The 20796-nt window shown below is 37.3% G+C and overlaps 1 protein-coding gene across 7 annotated transcripts in view; it reads left to right on the top strand.

The window, feature by feature from the left end:
• The window catches only part of MMS22L (MMS22 like, DNA repair protein), a 145275-nt gene extending 128634 nt beyond the window's left edge, over window positions 1-16641 (top strand). For 5 of the 7 annotated variants that reach the window (XM_055259314.2, XM_055259304.2, XM_055259343.2 and 2 more), the window contains 3 exons: window positions 4830-4926; window positions 6673-6840; window positions 16286-16641. In XM_055259314.2, the coding sequence (XP_055115289.2) occupies window positions 4830-4926; window positions 6673-6840; window positions 16286-16367 (347 nt within the window). In that variant the 3' untranslated portion in view covers window positions 16368-16641. Of the gene's footprint in view, window positions 1-4829; window positions 4927-6672; window positions 6841-7103; window positions 7208-16285 lie in introns of those variants that run through there. The other 2 variants (XM_055259322.2, XM_055259353.2) reach the window with 2 other exon arrangements.
• The last annotated feature ends 4155 nt before the right edge of the window (window positions 16642-20796 follow it).

The following is a 20796-nucleotide window of genomic DNA, read 5'->3' as shown; positions in this document are numbered from 1 at the left end:
AGATACCATCTCACACCAGTTAGAATGGCCATCATTAAAAAGTCAGGAAACAACAGATGCTGGAGAGGATGTGGAGAAATAGGAATGCTTTTACATTGTTAGTGTGAGTGTAAATTAGTTCAACCATTGTGGAAGACAGTGTGGCGATTCCTCAAGGATCTAAAACTAGAAATACCACTTGACCCAACAGTCTCCTTACTGGGTATATACCCAAAGGATTATAAATCATTCTACTAAAAAGACACATGCACACATATGTTTATTGCAGCACTATTCACAATAGCAAAGTCTGTTGTGAAGTCATCAATACTTGGAACCAACCCAAATGCCCATCAGTGATAGACTGAATAAAGAAAATGTGACACATACACACCATGGAATACTGTGCAGCCATAAAAAAGGATGAGTTCATGTCCTTTGCAGGGACATGGATGAAACTGGAAACCATCATTCTCAGCAAACTAACACAAGAAGAGAAAACCAAACACCGCATGTTGTCACTCATAAGTGGGAGTTGAACAATGAGTACACATGGACACAGGGAGGGCCACATCACACACCGGGGCCTGTCAGGTGGTGGCGGACTGGGGGAGAGAGAGCATTAGGAGAAATGCCTAATGTAAATGACGAGTTAATGGGTGCAGCAAACCAACATGGCACATGTATACATATGTAACAAACCTGCACGTTGTGCACATGTACCCCAGAACTTAAAGTATAATAATAATTTAAAAATTTGAAAGGCTACATTAAAAAATATTCACTTAATGTAATAAGAAAATAGTACAGTAGATTAAAGAAACAAACACGAGTCATTAAGAAAACAAAAAGTAAAATTGCTGATGTAAATCAAACTGTCAGTAATAATACCGTGTGAAAGGATTGACCAGTCCAATGAAAAGGCAGAGATGATCACAATGGATTCTTAAAAAAACAAGATCTACCTGTATGGTATTTACAGGAAACACTGTAGATTCACAGATATAAATAGATTGAAAGTAAAAGGATGGGAAAAGATAGTTATGCAAGCAGCAACCACAGAAAGCTTAAGTGACTATACTAATAGCTTCATATGAATTACTAATTTATATGGAATTACAGGGGATCCAGAATAGCCAAATCAATCTTGGAAAAAGAAGAGGAAAGCTGGAAAACCCATACTTCTTGATTTCAAAACATGTTACAAAGCAACAGTAATCAAGACAAGTGATAGTGGCATGAAGATAGATATGTAGGTCAATAGAATAGAATTAAGCATTCAGAGATAAACCCATGTTTATGGTCAACTGGGGTTTTTTTGTTTGTTGACAAGAGTGCCAAGACAATTTAATGGGGGAAAAGTAGTCTTTTCAACAAATTTTGCTAGGTCAAATAGCCACATGTGAAAGAATGAAGTTGGACCCTTGTTTCATACCACATACGAAAACTAACCTAAAATGAATCGTAGACCTGAGTGTCAGAGCTAAAATTGTAAAAGTCATAGAAGAAAATATAGGAATAAAATCTTCATGACCTAGGATTTGGCAACGGATTCTTAGCTATGGCATTAAAAGCATGAACCACAGAAGAAGAGATAAATTGGACTTCATCAAGAATTAGGAGCTTTTGTGTTTCAAAGGACGCTGTTAAGAAAGTGAAAAGACAACCCACAAAAATTGGAAAAATACTTGTAAATTATATGTGATGATAAGGAGTGTGCATCTATAATATATAAATAACTCTTAAGAATAAGTGGACAAATAACTGAATTTAAAAATTGGCAATGAATCTGAATAGACATTTCTACAAAGAAAATAAACAAATGGCCAATAAGCACCAGAAAAGGTGTTCAACATCATTAGTCACCAGGGAAATGCATATCAAAACTACACTGAGATATCACTTCATACCCACAAGGTTGGCTATAATGAGGGAGTCAGATAATGAAAAAGATTGGGGAAGATGTGGAGAAATTAGAACTCTCATTTAATGCCGTTGGGAATGTAAAATCATGTTGCTACTTTGGATAATAGTCCGGTAGTTCCTCAAGCGGTTAAGTATGGAGTTACTGTATGACCCAGCAATTTCACCCCTAGATATATATATATTTAAGAGAAATGAACACGTATGTCCACACAGAAACTTGTAAATTAATTTTTATAGCAGTATTGTTTATTATAGCCAAAAAGTAGAATACTCATCATTTGATGGATCAATTTAAAAATTTTGATACATTTATACAATGGAATATTGTTTAGCTATAAAAAAGCATGAAGTACTGAAACATGTTGTAACATTGATGAATCTTGAAAACATTATTCTCAGTGAAAGAAGCCAGTCACAAAAGTCACATATTATTTCATTTATATGAAATACCCAGAATATTTAAATCTATAGAGACAGTTCTCTATAGGCACGGTGACTTACGCCTGTAATTCCAGCACTTTGGGAGGCTGAAGCAGGTGGATCTCTTGAGGTCAGGAGTTCGAGACCTGCCTGGCCAATATGGTGAAACCACGTCTCTTTTAAAAATACAAAATTAGCTGAGCGTGGTGGCATGCACTTGTAATCCCAGTTACTCGGGAGGCTGAGGCAGGAGAATTGCTTGAACCCGGGAGGCAGAGGTTGCAACGAGCTGAGATCATGCCACTGCACTCCAGCCTGGGCAATAGAGGGAGAGTCCGTCTCAAAAAAAAAAAAAAAAAAAAAAGATCTGTAGAGACAAAGTAGGTTAGGGATTGCTTAGAAGGAATCAGGATAGCTAAAGAGTGTGGAATTTCTTTTCAAGATATTGAAAATATTGTAAAATTGTAATGATGGTTGTACAACTCTGAATATACTAAAAGCCATCGAATGGTATACTTTAAATGGGTAAACTGTATAGTATGTGATTTATATGACAATAAAGCTCTTCTTTTAACAAATAAAAAGGCCAGGTGTGGTGGCTCACACATGTAATCCCAGTGCTTTGGGAGGCCAAGGTGGGAGGATCACTTGGGACTAGGAGTTCGAGGCCAGCCTGGGCAACATAGTGAGACCTCCATCTCTACAAAAAGCTTTTTTAAGAAATTAACCAGGCATAGTGGCATGTACTTGTAGTCCTAGCTACTTGAGAGGCTGAGGTGGGAGGATTGCTTGAGCCCAGGAGATGGAAGTTAGAGTGAGCTATCATCACACCACTTCTCTAGCCTGGGTGACAGAGCAAGACTACACTGTTGGTGGGACTGTAAACTAGTTCAACCATTGTGGAAGTCAGTGTGGCGATTCCTCAGGGATCTCGAACTAGAAATACCATTTGACCCAGCCATCCCATTACTGGGTATATACCCAAAGGACTATAAATCATGCTGCTATAAAGACACATGCACACGTATGTTTATTGCGGCACTATTCACAATAGCAAAGAGTTGGAACCAACCCAAATGTCCAACAACGATAGACTGGATTAAGAAAATGTGGCACATATACACCATGGAATACTATGCAGCCATAAAAAATGATGAGTTCGTGTCCTTTGTAGGGACATGGATGAAACTGGAAAACATCATTCTCAGTAAACTATCGCAAGGACAAAAAACCAAACACCGCATGTTCTCACTCATAGGTGGGAATTGAACAATGAGAACTCATGGACACAGGAAGGGGAACATCACGCTCCGGGGACTGTTGTGGGGTGGGGGGAGGGGGGAGGGACAGCATTAGGAGATACACCTAATGCTAAATGACGAGTTAATGGGTGCAGGAAATCAACATGGCACATGGATACATATGTAACAAACCTGCACATTGTGCACATGTACCCTAAAACCCTAAAGTATAATAAAAAAAAAAAAGAAAAGAAAAAAAAAAAAAGACTCTGTCTCTTAAAAAAATAAAATAAAACACTCATTTTTTTTTTTAAAAAAGGTAGTTCAGTTAAAGAAAAAATAAACTGCATCTAAAATGAGAAGTTATTTTAAAAAGTTGTAAACAGTTTTCCCAAGTAAAAGGCAAGGATGCTGTATGTTCCTTAGCCACAAGCCTCATCCCATGGAAAACATTCTCTACTACCTAATATTCATTAAGTTCATGTTCATCATATGTTTTGTGCTCCTGCTATAATTTAGGGTTACAGTTTCTGAACTTTTTTTTTATTCTTGGAAAAAGCACTTTTTTCTCTGGTTTCTTATATTTAATGTGTCAAAAACAACATAAGAATTTAGTAGCATTCAGAACATATTGGGTTTTCTACATCCTTTCTTGGTATTTTTGCATTATTTTTGTGTACAAGCACACAATTTTAAAGGATTTGGTTAAATATTTAAAGAATGTAAGTATTCTTTTTATACTTTGTTATCCTTTGAAAGGAAGATAGCATCACAAACAACATTTTTGCATACATATTTGGCTAATTTTAAGTGAAAAGAAATTGTTCGTGGTATCTAGTTTGCTACTTTATGTTTGTGAGGGGGTGGGCAGAATATGCTTATGAATTTTTAAAAAATCAATCTGCCTGTCTGTAAATCAGCTGAATTTTTAAAGGCTTGCTTTTGTCGGTATGTTACTGTTTGTAGGATTAGGATGATGTAACGTTTTTTAATATGGGCACCTTTTTAAGAGAAAAATAGGTCTTCATGTATTATTTCAGACTAAAAAGTAGACTTTTAAACTTTTATATTTTCTTAAAATGGAAGATAGGTATACTTTAGAATAAAACAAAAACTTAGAAATATTTCATTTTGAAAAATAGAAAAAGGATGTACATACTTTAAGAAAACAACATATTTTTCTAAATCAAGAGTGTTCATAAAAATGAGGATCCAGATGGTCAATTCAGACACAGTGCGTAATGCTGTAATTTTTCCTTCTAGTTAAAAGGCTGGCCACAGAGAACCTGCAATACATGGTAAAAGCCTGCCAAGTGAGGTCAGAAGAAGAACCTTCTGCCCAGCTGACTTCTGTGTTTAGGTAACTGGAAAATATGCCAACTGGCAAGGAGACTATTGCCAGCCATTTGACAGCCAACATGTTTTTTAAATAACTAATTATCTAAAACATAATGTGTTACTACTTGTTTATAGTATTTCAATTATTGTATTTTTGGCAGTAGTTTTGTTACATTGTGATGTTTTATTGAAAAATAAAAGTGCCAGTGAAAAAGATAAGTGAGGGGACTTAAAATTACCTGTGAATTTAGTGAGGAAGAATCTTGCATGAGCAGTCATGTGTCTCTTAACAATAGGGATAAGTTCCGAGAAATGTGTAGCCAGCTTCATCCATTGTGTGACCATCAAATAGAGTGTACTTATACAAACCTAGGTGCTATAGCCCACTCTGCACCTAGGCTATATGGTATGGCCTAATGGTCCTAGGCTACAAATCAGTATAACATGTCTCTGCACTGAATACTGTAGGCAGTTGTAACACAGTGGTAAATATTTGTGTATCTAAATGTATCCAAACATAGAAAAGGTACAGTAAAAATGCAGTATTTTAATTTTATTGTACTGAACTACCATTGTACGTGCTATCTGTCATTGACTGAAATGTGAGTACGTGGTCCTAGACTGGGTTTGAGAGGGTAAAGTGGGAAATGTGAGTCATGATGACAGGTACACAGGCCTTCAGACCTTGCTAAACATGTTCCACTGGATCCATTGTAGAAGTACATGTCACTGCTTTTCTGACTTGCTTTAATATACTAACTGTAGCTTCAGAAACTCCGTTATGTTTAATTTGTGAAGCATGGACTTCATAGAAGTAGATCTATTGTTCATAAGAATAACAATGCAACTCGAGGCATATTTTCTTTTTCTTCCCTGTCTTGTTCCCTTTAGAGTCTTGTGCTGTTAGGGCAGTACATTTTTGTATTTCTTTCTGAAGATTTCTTCCAGTTCACCTTTATTATTCCTATCTCTGCCTTACCACTACCATGATAAATAATTTGTGTTCGTTTCCTTCATTCTATGTTGGATCTTTGATACCTCCATTTTTCTCATCACGTAATTAGTGCCTGTCAAGTGTTTATAGTTTATTTAAATTGTGATCAGTCAGTAACAATGGATTTGTGAAAATTGTGAAGCCCTAGGAGGGGAGAAAAGGATTTGCTATGATCAAAGATTGAATGTTATCTATAATTTACTAAGCGAGGTAGCTTTCATTTTGTTGATTGGTAGTGGAGGGTAGAGGTTTTAAGGCTAAAATATAGAATTTTTATTTATAAAGACCTTCTATGGGTCTAAAGTCTTTTGTTCAGTTAAGGAACATAAAAATATATTAGGAATAACTTGCTTTCCTCATAAAAATATTATTTGACTTATATAGAGCTACAAAGAACTAAAAAGTAACTAGGAAATCTGACTTTTTTCTCTTACTGTCTCCCATATCCTTTCCACTCAGATTTCAATATGTAGAATATTGCAAAAAAGTCCCGGTATTAGATTTTTACCCCTTCTCCCCTCCCAAGCTTCCAACTCTTCCCTTCCCCGCTCCTCCCCACAGTGCTTTCGCTTTGGTCATGGCTCAACTTAAATAAGCCACTTCCATTCTTTATTTTAAAGTGTTTTAAATAGTTTTCATATTGCATCCAGATTCTTACAGTAATCTTTTATTAAATGATCTTTGTTATGTTCAGTTCGTAGTTGATTGCCACGTAGATACCAGCACAAGGAATTGCCCCAGGAGTAATCCTAAATAAACCTGTTTTACTTTCAGGCAGTTTATCCAGGATTATGGTATGAGGTACTATTATCAGGTTTACAGCATTTTAGAAACAGTAGCAACATTGGACCAGCAGGTTGTCATCCACTTGATTTCTACCCTCACTCAGTCTCTGAAGGATTCAGAGCAGAAATGGGGCCTTGGCAGGAATATAGCACAAAGGTATGTTTGATAATTTAATTACATTGGGGGGGCAGTGATTATAAAATCTATATTTCATTTTATAGAAATGATTTATTTTCTTATTCCCCAAACTTTGGATATGTTCTTTTGAGATGAAAAATGTTTCAGTACTGTGATTGTTACCAGTTTTACAAAGTGTAAATAGAAGTAGCATGGCTTATCAGCAAACTTAGCAAAATCAATACATAGATTTGCATGTTTTTCCTTTCAAAGTGACCGCTTTAGAAATCTGTATATTTCAGCAGTGCTGCTGTTGCTCAAAACGCATTTCAGTGTTCCTCATTGGGAAGTGGACTTCATAGCCTTGGATGTCTTGTTTTTTAATAAAATTTATGGTAGCAAATCATAACCGTTTGAGGGATGCTTGATTTATTTAGTCAACTGTATCATATGTATCTACTGAATAAGTGACCCAATTAGATAATATAGGTTTTTGTCAAAAATAGGAAATAAGACTTTTTTTAAATAGGCTCATAACCCAACTGAAAATAGTGCTGGACTATTTAGAGTCTCAACATTGTGGGAATAAGCCTATATCTGTTTCTTAAAGAAATTATTTTAGAGTAGTCAGTACTCACAGTGGAATTTTTATGTCCTAAAGGTTATTAAAGAATCAAAATACAGTTATGTGTTGCTTAACGACAGGGATAGGTTCTAAGAAATGTGTAGTTAGGCAATTTCATCATTTGTGAACATCAAATAGAGTATATTTACACAAACCTAGATGGAATAGCCTATACCACACACCTAGGCAATGTGGTGTGGCCTATTGCTCCTAGGCTACAAACTTGTATAACATGTTACTGTACTGAATACTATAGACAGTTGTAACATGATGGTAAGTATTTGTGTATTTAAATATATGAAAACATAGAAAAGGTACAGTAATTATATGGTAGCAAAGATTTTAAAATGATACACCTATATAGGGCACTTACCGTGAGTGGAACTTGCAGGACTGGTAGTTGCTCTGGGTGAGTCGGTGAGTGAGTGGTGATAAATGTGAAGGCCTAGGCCAGTACTGTACACTAGTGTAGTAGACTTTATAAACATAATACATTTAGAGTACATTAAAGTTATTTTTAAAATTTTTAGTTTTTCAATAATACATTAACCTTAGCTTACTCTTTACCTTTAAAATTTTTTTTAACTTTTTTACTCTTGTAAAAATACTTAGCTTAACACACACATTGTATAGCTGTACAAAAATTTTTTTTATATTCTTGAATAAGCTTTTTTCTATTTTAAAATTGTTTTTTATTTTTAAACTATTTTGTAAAAAATGAAGACACACACGCATTAGCCTGAGCCTACACAGGGTCAGGATGATCAACATCACTGTCTTCCACCTCTACATCTTATTTCACTGGAAGGTCTTCAGGGTCAATAACGCACATCATTCTCAGTAAGCTATCGCAAGGACAAAAAACCAAACACTGCATGTTCTCTCATAGGTGGGAATTGAACAATGAGAACTCATGGACACAGGAAGGGGAACATCACACTCCGGGGACTGCTGTGGGGTAGGGGGAGGGGGGAGGAACAGCATTAGGAGATATACCTAATGCTAAATGACGAGTTAATGGGTGCAGCAAACCAACATGGCACATGGATACATATGTAACAAACCTGCACATTGTGCACATGTACCCTAAAACCTAAAGTATAATAAAAAAAAATAACGCACATGGAACTGTCATCTCCTATGATAAGGAAGCCTTCTTCTGGAATACCTCCTGAAGGACCTGCCTGAGTCTGTTTTACGGTTAACTTTTATTTTTATAAGTATAAAGAGGAGTACACTCTAAAATAACAATAAAAAGTAAAGTATAGTAAATAAATAAAGCAGTAACATGATTATTTCTTATTATCAAGTATTACATACTGTGTATAGTTGTGTGTGCTAGACTTTTATATGACTGACAGCGCAATAGATTTGTTTACACCTACATCACCACGAACAACACGAGTAAGGCATTACACTAAGACATTACAATGGCTACAACATCACCAGGCATTAGGAATTTTTCTTTTTTTATTATTATTATACTTTAGGTTTTAGGGTACATGTGCATAATGTGCAGGCTTGTTACATATGTATCCATGTGCCATGTTGTTTTGCTGCACCCATTAACTCGTCATTTAGCATTAGGTATATCTCCTAATGCTGTCCCTCCCCCCTCCCCCCACCCCACAACAGTCCCCGGAGTGTGATGTTCCCCTTCCTGTGTCCATGAGTTCTCATTGTTCAATTCCCACCTATGAGTGAGAACATGCGGTGTTTGGTTTTTTGACCTTGCGATAGTTTACTGAGAATGATGTTTTCCAGTTTCATCCATGTCCCTACAAAGGACATGAACTCATCATTTTTTATGGCTACATAGTATTCCATGGTGTATATGTGCCACATTTTCTTAATCCAGTCTATCGTTGTTGGACATTTGGTTGGTTCCAACTCTTTGCTATTGTGAATAGTGCCGCAATAAACATACATGTGCATGTGTCTTTATAGCAGCATGATTTATAGTCCTTTGGGTATATACCCAGTAATGGGATGGCTGGGTCAAATGAGATTTCTAGTTCTAGAACCCTGAGGAATCGCCACACTGACTTCCACAATGGTTGAACTAGTTTACAGTCCCACCAACAGTGTAAAAGTGTTCCTATTTCTCCACATCCTCTCCAGCACCTGTTGTTGCCTGACTTTTTAATGATGGCCATTCTAACTGGTGTGAGATGGTATCTCACTGTGGTTTTGATTTGCATTTCTCTGATGGCCAGTGATGATGAGCATTTTTTCATGTGTCTTTTGGCTGCATAAATGTCTTCTTTTGAGAAGTGTCTGTTCATGTCCTTTGCCCACTTTTTGATGGGGTTGTTTTTTTCTTGTAAATTTGTTGGAGTTCATTGTAGATTCTGGATATTAGCCCTTTGTCAGATGAGTAGGTTGCAAAAATTTTCTCCCATTCTGTAGGTTGCCTGTTCACTCTGATGGTAGTTTCTTTTGCTGTGCAGAAGCTCTTTAGTTTAATTAGATCCCATTGGTCAATTTTGGCTTTTGTTGCCATTGCTTTTGGTGTTTTAGACATGAAGTCCTTGCCCACGCCTATGTCCTGAATGGTATTGCCTAAGTTTTCTTGTAGGATTTTAATGGTTTTAGGTCTAACATGTAAGTCTTTAATCCATCTTGAATTAATTTTTATATAAGGTGTAAGGAAGGGATCCAGTTTCAGCTTTCTACATATGGCTAGCCAGTTTTCCCAGCACCATTTATTAAATAGGGAATCCTTTCCCCATTTCTTGTTTTTGTCAGGTTTGCCAAAGATCAGATAGTTGTAGCTATGCGGCATCATTTCTGAGGGCTCTGTTCTGTTCCATTGATCTATGTCTCTGTTGTGGTACCAGTAGCATGCTGTTTTGGTTACTGTAGCCTTGTAGTATAGTTTGAAGTTAGGTAGCGTGATGCCTCCAGCTTTGTTCTTTTGGCTTAGGATTGACTTGGCGATGCGGGCTCCTTTTTGGTTCCATATGAACTTTAAAGTAGTTTTTTCCAATTCTGTGAAGAAAGTCATTGGTAGCTTGATGGGGATGTCATTGAATCTATAAACTACCTTGGGCAGTATGGCCATTTTCACGATATTGATTCTTCCAACCCATGAGCATGGAATGTTCTTCCATTTGTTTGTATCCTCTTTTATTTCATTGAGCAGTGGTTTGTAGTTCTCCTTGAAGAGGTCCTTCACATCCCTTGTAAGTTGGATTCCTAGGTATTTTATTCTCTTTGAAGCAATTGTGAATGGGAGGTCACTCATGATTTGGCCCTCTGTTTGTCTGTGATTGTTGTACAAGAATGTTTGTGATTTTTGTACATTGATTTTGTATCCTGAGACTGCTGAAGTTGCTAATCAGCTTAAGGAGATTTTGGGCTGAGACAATGGGGTTTTCTAGATATACAATCATGTCATCTGCAAACAGGGACAATTTGACTTCCTCTTTTCCTAATTGAATGCCCTTTATTTCCTTCTCCTGCCTGATTGCCCTGGCCAGAACTTCCAGCACTATGTTGAATAGGAGTAGTGAGAGAGGGCATCCCTGTCTTGTGCCAGTTTTCAGAGGGAATGCTTCCAGTTTTTGCCCATTCAGTATGATATTGGCTGTGGGTTTGTCATAGATAGCTCTCATTATTTTGAGATACGTCCCATCAATACCTAATTTATTGAGAGTTTTTAGCATGAAGGGTTGTTGAATTTTGTCAAAGGCCTTTTCTGCATCTATTGAGATAATCATGTGGTTTTTATCTTTGGTTCTGTTTATATGCTGGATTACATTTATTGATTTGCGTATGTTGAACCAGCCTTTCATCCCAGGGATGAAGCCCACTTGATCATGGTGTATAAGCTTTTTGATGTGCTGCTGGATTCGGTTTGCCAGTATTTTATTGAGGATTTTTGCATCAATGTTCATCAAGGATATTGGTCTGAAATTCTCTTTTTTGGTTATGTCTCTGCCAGGCTTTGGTATCAGGATGATGCTGGCTTCATAAAATGTGTTAGGGAGGATTCCCTCTTTTTCTATCGATCGGAATAGTTTCAGAAGGAATGGTACCAGTTCCTCCTTGTACCTCTGGTAGAATTTGGCTGTGAATCCATCAGGTCCTGGATTCTTTTTGGTTGGTAAGCTATTGATTATTGCCACAATTTCAGAACCTGTTATTGGTCTATTCAGAGGTTCAACTTCTTCCTGGTTTAATCTTGGGAGGGTGTATTTGTCGAGGAATTTATCCATTCCTTCTAGATTTTCTAGTTTATTTGCATAGAGGTGTTTGTAGTATTCTCTGATGGTAGATTGTATTTCTGTGGGATCGGTGGTGATATCCCCTTTCTCATTTTTTATTGCATCTATTTGATTCTTCTCTCTTTTCTTCTTTATTAGTCTTGCTAGCAGTCTATCAATTTTGTTGATCTTTTCAAAAAACCAGCTCCTGGATTCATTAATTTTTTAAAGGGTTTTTTGTGTCTCTATTTCCTTCAGTTCTGCTCTGATTTTAGTTATTTCTAGCCTTCTGCTAGCTTTTGAGTGTGTTTGCTCTTGCTTTTCTAGTTCTTTTAATTGTGATGTTAGGGTGTCCATTTTGGATCTTTCCTGCTTTCTCTTGTGGGCATTTAGTGCTATAAATTTCCCTCTACACACTGCTTTGAATGTGTCCCAGAGATTCTGGTATGTTGTGTCTTTGTTCTCGTTGGTTTCAAAGAACATCTTTATTTCTGCCTTCATTTCATTATGTACCCAATAGTCATTCAGGAGCAGGTTGTTCAGTTTCCATGTAGTTGAGCGGTTTTGAGTGAGTTTCTTAATCCTGAGTTCTAGTTTGATTGCACTGTGGTCTGAGAGACAGTTTGTTATAATTTCTGTTCTTTTTCATTTGCTGAGGAGTGCTTTACTTCCAACTATGTGGTCAATTTTGGAATAGGTGTGGTGTGGTGCTGAAAAAAATGTATATTTTGTTGATTTGTGGTGGAGAGTTCTGTAGATGTCTATTAGATCCACTTTGTGCAGAGCTGAGTTCAATTCCTGGATATCCTTGTTAAGTTTCTGTCTCATTGATCTGTCTAATGTTGACAGTGGGGTGTTAAAATCTCCCATTATTATTGTGTGGGAGTTTAAGTCTCTTTGTAGGTCACTCAGGGCTTGCTTTATGAATCTGGGTGCTCCTGCGTTGGGTGCATATATATTTAGGATAGTTAGCTCTTCTTGTTGAATTGATCCCTTTACCATTATGTAATGGCCTTCTTTGTCTCTTTTGATCTTTGTTGGTTTAAAGTCTATTTTATCAGAGACTAGGATTGCAACCCCTGCCTTTTTTTGTTTTCCATTTGCTTGATAGATCTTCCTCCATCCCTTTATTTTGAGTCTATGTGTGTCTCTGCATGTGACATGGGTTTCCTGAATACAGCACACTGATGGGTCCTGACTCCTTATCCAATTTGCCAGTCTGTGTCTTTTAATTGGAGCATTTAGCCCATTTACATTTAAAGTTAATATTGTTATGTGTGAATCTGATCCTGTCATTATGATGTTAGTTGGTTATTTTGCTCGTTAGTTGATGCAGTTTCTTTGTAGCCTTGATGGTCTTTACAATTTGGCATGTTTTTGCAGGGGCTGATACCAGTTGTTCCTTTCCATGTTTAGTGCTTCCTTCAGGAGCTCTTTTAGGGCAGGCCTGGTGGTGACAAAATCACTCAGCGTTTGCTTGTCTGTAAAGTATTTTATTTCTCCTTCACTTATGAAGCTTAGTTTGGCTGGATATGAAATTCTGGGTTGAAAATTATTTTCTTTAAGAATGTTGAATATTGGCCCCCACTCTCTTCTGGCTTTTAGAGTTTCTGCTGAGAGATCAGCTGTTAGTCTGATGGGCTTCCCTTTGTGGGTAACCCGACCTTTCTCTCTGGCTGCCCTTAACATTTTTTCCTTCATTTCAACTTTGGTGAATCTGACAATTATGTGTCTTGGAGTTGCCCTTCTCAAGGAGTATCTTTGTGGCATTCTCTGTATTTCCTGAATCTGAATGTTGGCCTGCCTTGCTAGATTGGGGAAGTTCTCCTGGATAATATCTTGCAGAGTGTTTTCCAACTTGGTTCCATTCTCCCCCTCATTTTCAGGTACACCAATCAGACGTAGGTTTGGTCTTTTCACATAGTCCCAAATTTCTTGGAGGCTTTGTTCATTTCTTTTTATTGTTTTTTCTCTAAACTTCCCTTCTCTCTTCATTTCATTCATTTCATCTTCCGTCAGCGATACCCTTTCTTCCAGTTGATCGCATCTGCTACCGAGGCTTCTGCAATCTTCGCGTAGTTCTCGATACTTGGCTTTCAGCTCCATCAGCTCCTTTAAGCCCTTCTCTCCATTGGTTATTCTAGTTATCCATTTGTCTAATTTTTTTTCAAGGTTTTTAACTTCTTTGCTATTGTTTTGAATTTCCTCCTGTAGCTCGGAGTGGTTTGATCGTCTGAAGCCTTCTTCTCTCAACTCCTCAAAGTCATCCTCCGTCCAGCTTTGTTCCGTTGCTGGTGAGGAACTGCGTTCCTTTGGAGGAGGAGAGGTGCTCTGCTTTTTAGAGTTTCCAGTTTTTCTGCTCTGTTTTTTCCCCATCTTTGTGGTTTTATCTACTTTTGGTCTTTGATGATGGTGATGTACAGATGGGTTTTTGGTGTGGATGTCCTTTCTGTTTGTTAGTTTTCCTTCTACCAGACAGGAGCCTCAGCTGCAGGTCTGTTGGAGTTTACTAGAGGTCCACTCCAGACCCTGTTTGGCTGGGTGTCGGCAGCGGTGGCTGCAGAACAGCGGATTTTCGTGAGACCACAAATTCAGCTGTCTGATAGTTCCTCTGGAAGTTTTGTCTCAGAGGAGTACCTGGCCGAGTGAGGTGTCAGTCTGTTCCTACTGGTGGGTGCCTCCCAGTTAGGCTGCTCGGGGGTGAGGGACCCACTTTAGGAGGCAGTCTGTCCGTTCTCAGATCTCCAGCTGCGTGCTGGGAGAACCACTACTCTCTTCAATGCTGTCAGTCAGACAGGGATGTTTAAGTCTGCAGAGGTTCTTGCTGAGATTTTGTTTGTCTGTGCCCTGCCCCCAGAGGTGGAGCCTAAAGAGGCAGGCAGGCCCCCTTGAGCTGTGGTGGGCTCCACCCAGTTTGAGCTTCCTGGCTGCTTTGTTTACCTAAGCAAGCCTGAGCAATGGCGGGCACCCCTCCCCCAGCCTCGCTGCCACCTTGCAGTTTGATCTCAGACTGCTGTGCTAGCAATCAGCGAGATTCTGTGGGCATAGGATCCTCAGAGCCAGGTGCAGGACACAATCTCCTAGTGTGCCGTTTTCCAGGCCCATTGGAAAAGCGCAGTATTAGGGTGGGACTGACCCAATTTTCCAGGTGCCGTCTGTTACCCCTTTCTTTGACTAGGAAAGGGAACTCCCTGACCCCTTGCGCTTCCCGAGTGAGTCAATGCCTCGCCCTCCTTCGGCTTGCACACAGTGCGCTTCACCGACTGTCCTGCACCCACTGTTTGGCACTCCCTGGTGAGATGAAACCGGTACCTCCAAGAGAAATGCAGAAATCACCCGTCTTCTGTGTCGCTCAGGCTGGGAGCTGTAGACCGGAGCTGTTCCTATTCGGCCATCTTTGCTCCAGCCCCAGGAATTTTTCAATACCATTATAATCTTAATGGGATCTATCATTAACCAAAATGCAGCCCTTCATTGACCAAAATGTTGTTAATGCAGTGCATGACTATAATCATATGCATGTGTGTCTGTGTATATATCTGTACAAATACACACTCTAATGAATATGCATATCCCAATTTTTAGATGAAAAGTTTTTATTAAACAATATCATATATGAGATCTTTCTTGAAGACATGACTATGTTGATTATAGCTTTAGCTAACTAATGGAATCCATTTTTTCAATACAGTAAATGAAAACCATATAAAAGGCAGGGCGTGTGGACTGGAGAGATCATGCTTGTAAAGCTTTTGTATGCCAGAATGGAACATCTCCTTTCTTCTGCATAGTGACTTGGCTAGCCTTCTACGGTTTTCTAAAGAGAGAAGATTGAATCACTTCAAATTGTAGCTTGAAGAAATGGTGTTTATTGTCATGTCATAAAACAAGCTCATGGCACAGACATGTCTCACATCTGGCTTCTCTAAGCAGTCTTCAAATTTGAGTGAAAAAACTAGAGAGGCTATGTGTGAACCACCCTAATGCAGTATGTTGTTAAAACAAATATTCTAGCCTACTACCTTGTGTGGTTGTGCAGGCCCATAAGAAGTTTGGTTTTAAAGATTCTGAATAGAACAGGTATTTAGACTAGTGAGATAACTGCTAGGCACAATAATCGTCTAAAACACCTCCCAAATACAGGGAAGTACTAGAGAATGTGGGAGGAGAAACAATATTTTATTTTCAAGCTTTGTTACTTACAAGAAGTTAAAAGAAGAAAATGGGATATATACTGAAATTGCTACACAGGTCTATTTTATGGTTACAGAATTTTTGTTTTAATACTTATGTTTGTGATACAAGTCTTCCCATTGTAATCATACCATCATTGTCCTTAAATAATATTCCATGAACGTATTTTATTACCTGTGAGCATTATAGTATTTCAGAAAGTTAATGAACTTTTACATGTTATTTTTAGCACACATTTTATATATAAAAATCATACTTAATGCATCTTAACATCTAGGTTTACTCACAATAGATATAAAGCATTACTTTTTAAGAAGTGTTGTGCTAAGCCTGCTGGACGGATGGCTGGATAGATGGATGGATGGATGTTGGGCAGACTTAATTTGTAAATACTTAAATGAAAAATAATGAAAATGGTAATAAATATATTTGCTTTCTTTTCTTTTTTCTTAAACAGGGAAGCCTATAGCAAACTTTTGTCTCACCTTGGACAGATGGGACAAGATGAGATGCAGAGACTGGAAGATGATAATACTTAATATATTTTGTGATTCATCCTATTGATTATCGGTATTATCAGTATCTAAAGCCACATTGTTCCACTCCAATTCCTACTTTTAATTAATTGTATAATGTTCTGTTTAAAATAATTTCTGGAATTTTTTTCCTTTTATATCTGTAAGTAAAAAATGTATAAATAAGGAACTGAAGGTTAATTAGCAACTATGTAATAGGATCCTTGGAACTTTTTACAAAACTGCATTCTACCTTGATGAAATTTTAGTTAAACTAAATTAAAGAAACTTTTTCTGAGAGTGTTTTCTGTGTATGAGTATTAAGCAGATACTTCATCCATACTTTTTGCTGTAATATGACTTCCTACCTCCCTGCCTTGTGACTGATTTGTCATGTTTATTTTTTATTTTTACAATAATAGTTATGTTTTAAAATGATGCTTTTTCAAAGTACCTGGCTACGCTATACTGTGTTTTTGGTGGGGGAAAGGCGTTGGGAAATGTGACTGTATATTTTTCTTTTTTATATGTGTGAGGCAAGTTAACAAAGAAAACCCTTACAAAGTACACTTAACTGTGTTAGGAATGAGACTGAATCTGGCTGAAGGATTATGCAGCTGATATCCAAAAAGAAGTGTAAACACGCCAACAGGGTTTATATTTAAGTTCCAAGAGTTGCCACATTTTTTCTTTATTCATCCTTTCTTTTGGAGTTGTCATTTAAAAAAAAATCATATCAGGAGGAGGAAATAAAGGAGACTTTAAGAGGAGAATGAATAAAAATATTCTAGAAAAGTAATAATAGTGGTCTGAGAAGTCAGCTGATCTATCTTCTTGCTCTTTAGCCATAGCTTCTTATAACTTAGCATTTTATCCAAGAAACCTGTTTAGTTTCCTTTAACAACATTGTTTCCCAACTTTTGAACTCTTACCTTATCCAGATTGTTTTACCAGTTGGAGCTTGTCCTTGACACCTTTTCCTATTGAGCATTATTTGGTTGAAAGAGCTCCAGTCCTAGTTTTGGGAACCCACCTGGGTCTCAAACTCAGCTTTGCTTTATGATCTTGAGCTAGTTACGTAACCTTTCTCCATCTAGTTTCTTCATGGAGAAGAAAAGAAGAATCCCTTTACTATTTGACAGTGTTATTGTGAGAATCAATGGGATAATGTACGTGAAAATATTTGGTGGCCCAAATTCTGTTGAAAAATGTACAGACATGATTAGTTTATTACTCATGCACAATTAAGGCAAAGAACACCTCAATTTTATCTTTCTCTAATGATATGTCCCAGATGAATGATCCCACTTTCCAGTGTTCTCTTACATCATGTTTTCTAACTTTGAAATACTTTGTTTCTTTCTTGGGATTATAGTCTTTATCATGGTTCTACTCTTCCTTCAAGAAAACACTTCAACCCTTCTCTGGCTCAAGGAGTATCTTTAAAAATGAAATACTTTGCAATCAGCATTCTGTAGTTAATAGCTTTCTCTTAATTGTAATCTGTGAAATCCAAAGGAGTATCTGTTATTTTCATAACATATAGATGGTCCTTCTCTCAAATCAACTTCGTCAAAGGGAATAAATGAAACCTTAAGGCTGCTTAATAGACTTCATAACACTGAATTTCTTTTCATCATGATAGTGACTTACTAAACAAATAATGTATGGCTTGGAAAGTTCCAGCAGTTACTAAGGAGTTTTATCTATTTAAGGTGATGCCTTTAAAGAGGTTATTTATGTGTATATGTGTGTGTGTGTATGTATATGTGGGTTTTTTTTTTCCAAAGGAGATTGATAAAGATATCTTTGAGAATCTTGCTCCTTAGAGTATGAAATGTTTAAAGGATAGGAAAAGCTGCTACTGAATCATGCTTTAGGACATATATCTGTAGATACTAAGAATAACTAAAATTTGTACTTAAGAATGGTAACAACAAAGTCTGTAACAATATGTGTGTGTATTATATGTTTTGTATTTATGTATAAGTAACTTTTTTAAAGCTTTTTTTTAAATTGAAGAAAGAAGAAAATTTATGGCTCAGTTCCTTTTTTAAAAAATCTTCACTGATCCTTCACTTATTACTACAATCTTGCCCTCTTTGATTCCCAAACTTGGAGTCCCTTATACCTGCTTCTTTAATAGCCACTTTCCCTAAATACCCTGTAATTTCTGAGGCTGCTGCTTTTACCAGTGTAATACAAGCCATTCTCTTTTGGTCAAATCTGAGTTCGTTCTCCTTTCTCATGTTCTTTGTCCTCTCTGTGACAATTGTATTTTATTTTATCTTCCCATCATTTCCACAATGATACTGCTCCTTCCTACATATACAGTTGACCCTTGAACAACACAAGTTTGAACTGTGCAGGTCCACTTATATGTGGATCTAAAATACAGTATTTGTGGGATGCAAAATCTGAGTATATGGAGGACCAACTTTTTGTATAGGCAGGTTCCTCAGGGTTAACTGCGGGACTTGAGTATGTGCAGATTATGGTATGCACAGGGGATCCTGGAACCAATCCCCAGATCAAGAAATGACCACTGTATCTTGAGAGCACCTTCATGGTCTTCTTTCCTGTCCCCAGTCGTAAGATATGACCCTTCATCTGCTTTGTTTCAACATTGTTAGTGGTGAACTGATAACTCCAGCTTTTTTTTTTTTTTTTTTTTGAGAAGGAGTCTTGCTGTGTCGCCCAGGCTGGAGTGCAGTGGTGCGATCTCGGCTCACTGCAAGCTCCGCCTCCCAGGTTCACGTCATTCTCCTGCCTCAGCCTCCTGAGTAGCTGGGACTACAGGCGCCCGCCACCACACCTGGCTAATTTTTTTTGTATTTTTAGTAGAGACGGGGTTTCACCATGTTAGCCAGGATGGTCTCGATCTCCTGACCTTGTGATCTGCCCTCCTCAGCCTCCCAAAGTGCTAGGATTACAGGCGTGAGCCACCTACTGCTAATTTATCTCTAAACCTCTGTAGTTGGAGTCTCTTGAAATCTCAAGGCAACATGTCAAGCTACCCATGTAACTTTCTATTTCAGACTACCTCCTGCTTTCATTTTCTACCCAGGGAATACACTATTGTCCTAAGTTATTTGGCCTTGAAATGTCAGAGGCATTTTAGGTTCTTCATTTTTCTCCCACTTTCAGTTGATTACCATTACGGGATCTTAGGCTTCTTTTTTTTCTTTTTGCAGTGCCTTGCATCCACTGGTTTGTTGTTTGTTTTTTCTGTTGGGCACTACTTATTTCCTTACCTCTGGTTTCCTCTCCTACAGCTTATGTTCTGAAATGTGTATTCCTAAAATACTGTTTTCCTCTTGTTACTTTTCTGCTCAAGGACTTCCAGTAACTTCCCATTGTTTATAAGGTGATGTTCAAACCCTTCAGTCTGGAGACTTTCTGCCACCTATCTGACTGTACCTTTTATCTTCAAGCTTATCTCTTTCCAAACAAGAGGCTTGTTTAGCAGCTTTCTCTGATTGCCACGTTCATCCTACACTCAGCCTCATTCAATTTACAGCGTGGAAACTGTATAGGACCTCTTTCCTATAGAAATTGTAGACACTTAAATAGGAAGAAAATTAAAATATACATTTGGATACATGAGTATTCCAGTCAAATAATATCTATAAAATACCAAATAGAGTATAAAAGACAACTGAAGGACAACAGAGTGATGAAAGGACTTTATTAGGCATTTGGATTTGGTTATGATTTAAATTTCAATTTAATTAGAACGTTTCCATGGCGAGGAAGGAAGCATGGAGGACTGTGGAAAAGTCATTCAGTATTGAGTTTATTTGCATTAGAGGAATTTCATAGTTTAAAACTTGTATATCTTTAACTATCCTTTGTATGTTTTCTTCTTAAGCATATTTGACTTTTTCTACCTCAGCATCTGTATAAGAAAATATTTGTGAGTCAGATGTTTGTGGGTTTTCATTACCTATTATTATTTTCTTCCATGCTTTACAACAAATTTTTTAAACTACCTTGTTCTTAAATAATTACATGGACCTGTTTCCGTGTACTTTCACAGAATCTTTGACAGTTAAAAATTATATGTTATACAAAAATTTGACAAGCTTCTACAGTTAAGAAAAGCCTTTAGAAATCTGCCTTCCCCAAACTGTATGTTATCATAGCACTCATGTCTCCCCATGTCTAAAAGGTAAATAGATACAGAAACCTCACCAAAAGTTGAATCATCTGTACTAAACCACTGCTTTTTTATCCAGACTTTTTATATAAATCTTTTATTTTCCAAAAAACTGATCTTTTACCTACCCCTCTTAGAGTTAAAAATATTGCCTTGTCAGGCAAAAGTATAGTATGCCAATATAAATAATATGCTTTATTTGGTTAGAAACAGTTGGTTTGGGAAGCTAGCGACATAGCATATTCTTCACAAATTTAATAAGATAGGTGTATTTTGATACTGTTATAACCTGCA

Source organism: Symphalangus syndactylus, chromosome 2 (genome assembly GCF_028878055.3).
Source record: "Symphalangus syndactylus isolate Jambi chromosome 2, NHGRI_mSymSyn1-v2.1_pri, whole genome shotgun sequence".
In the NCBI taxonomy this organism is placed as follows: domain Eukaryota; kingdom Metazoa; phylum Chordata; class Mammalia; order Primates; family Hylobatidae; genus Symphalangus; species Symphalangus syndactylus.
This window is presented reverse-complemented; position numbering and strand designations above follow the sequence as displayed.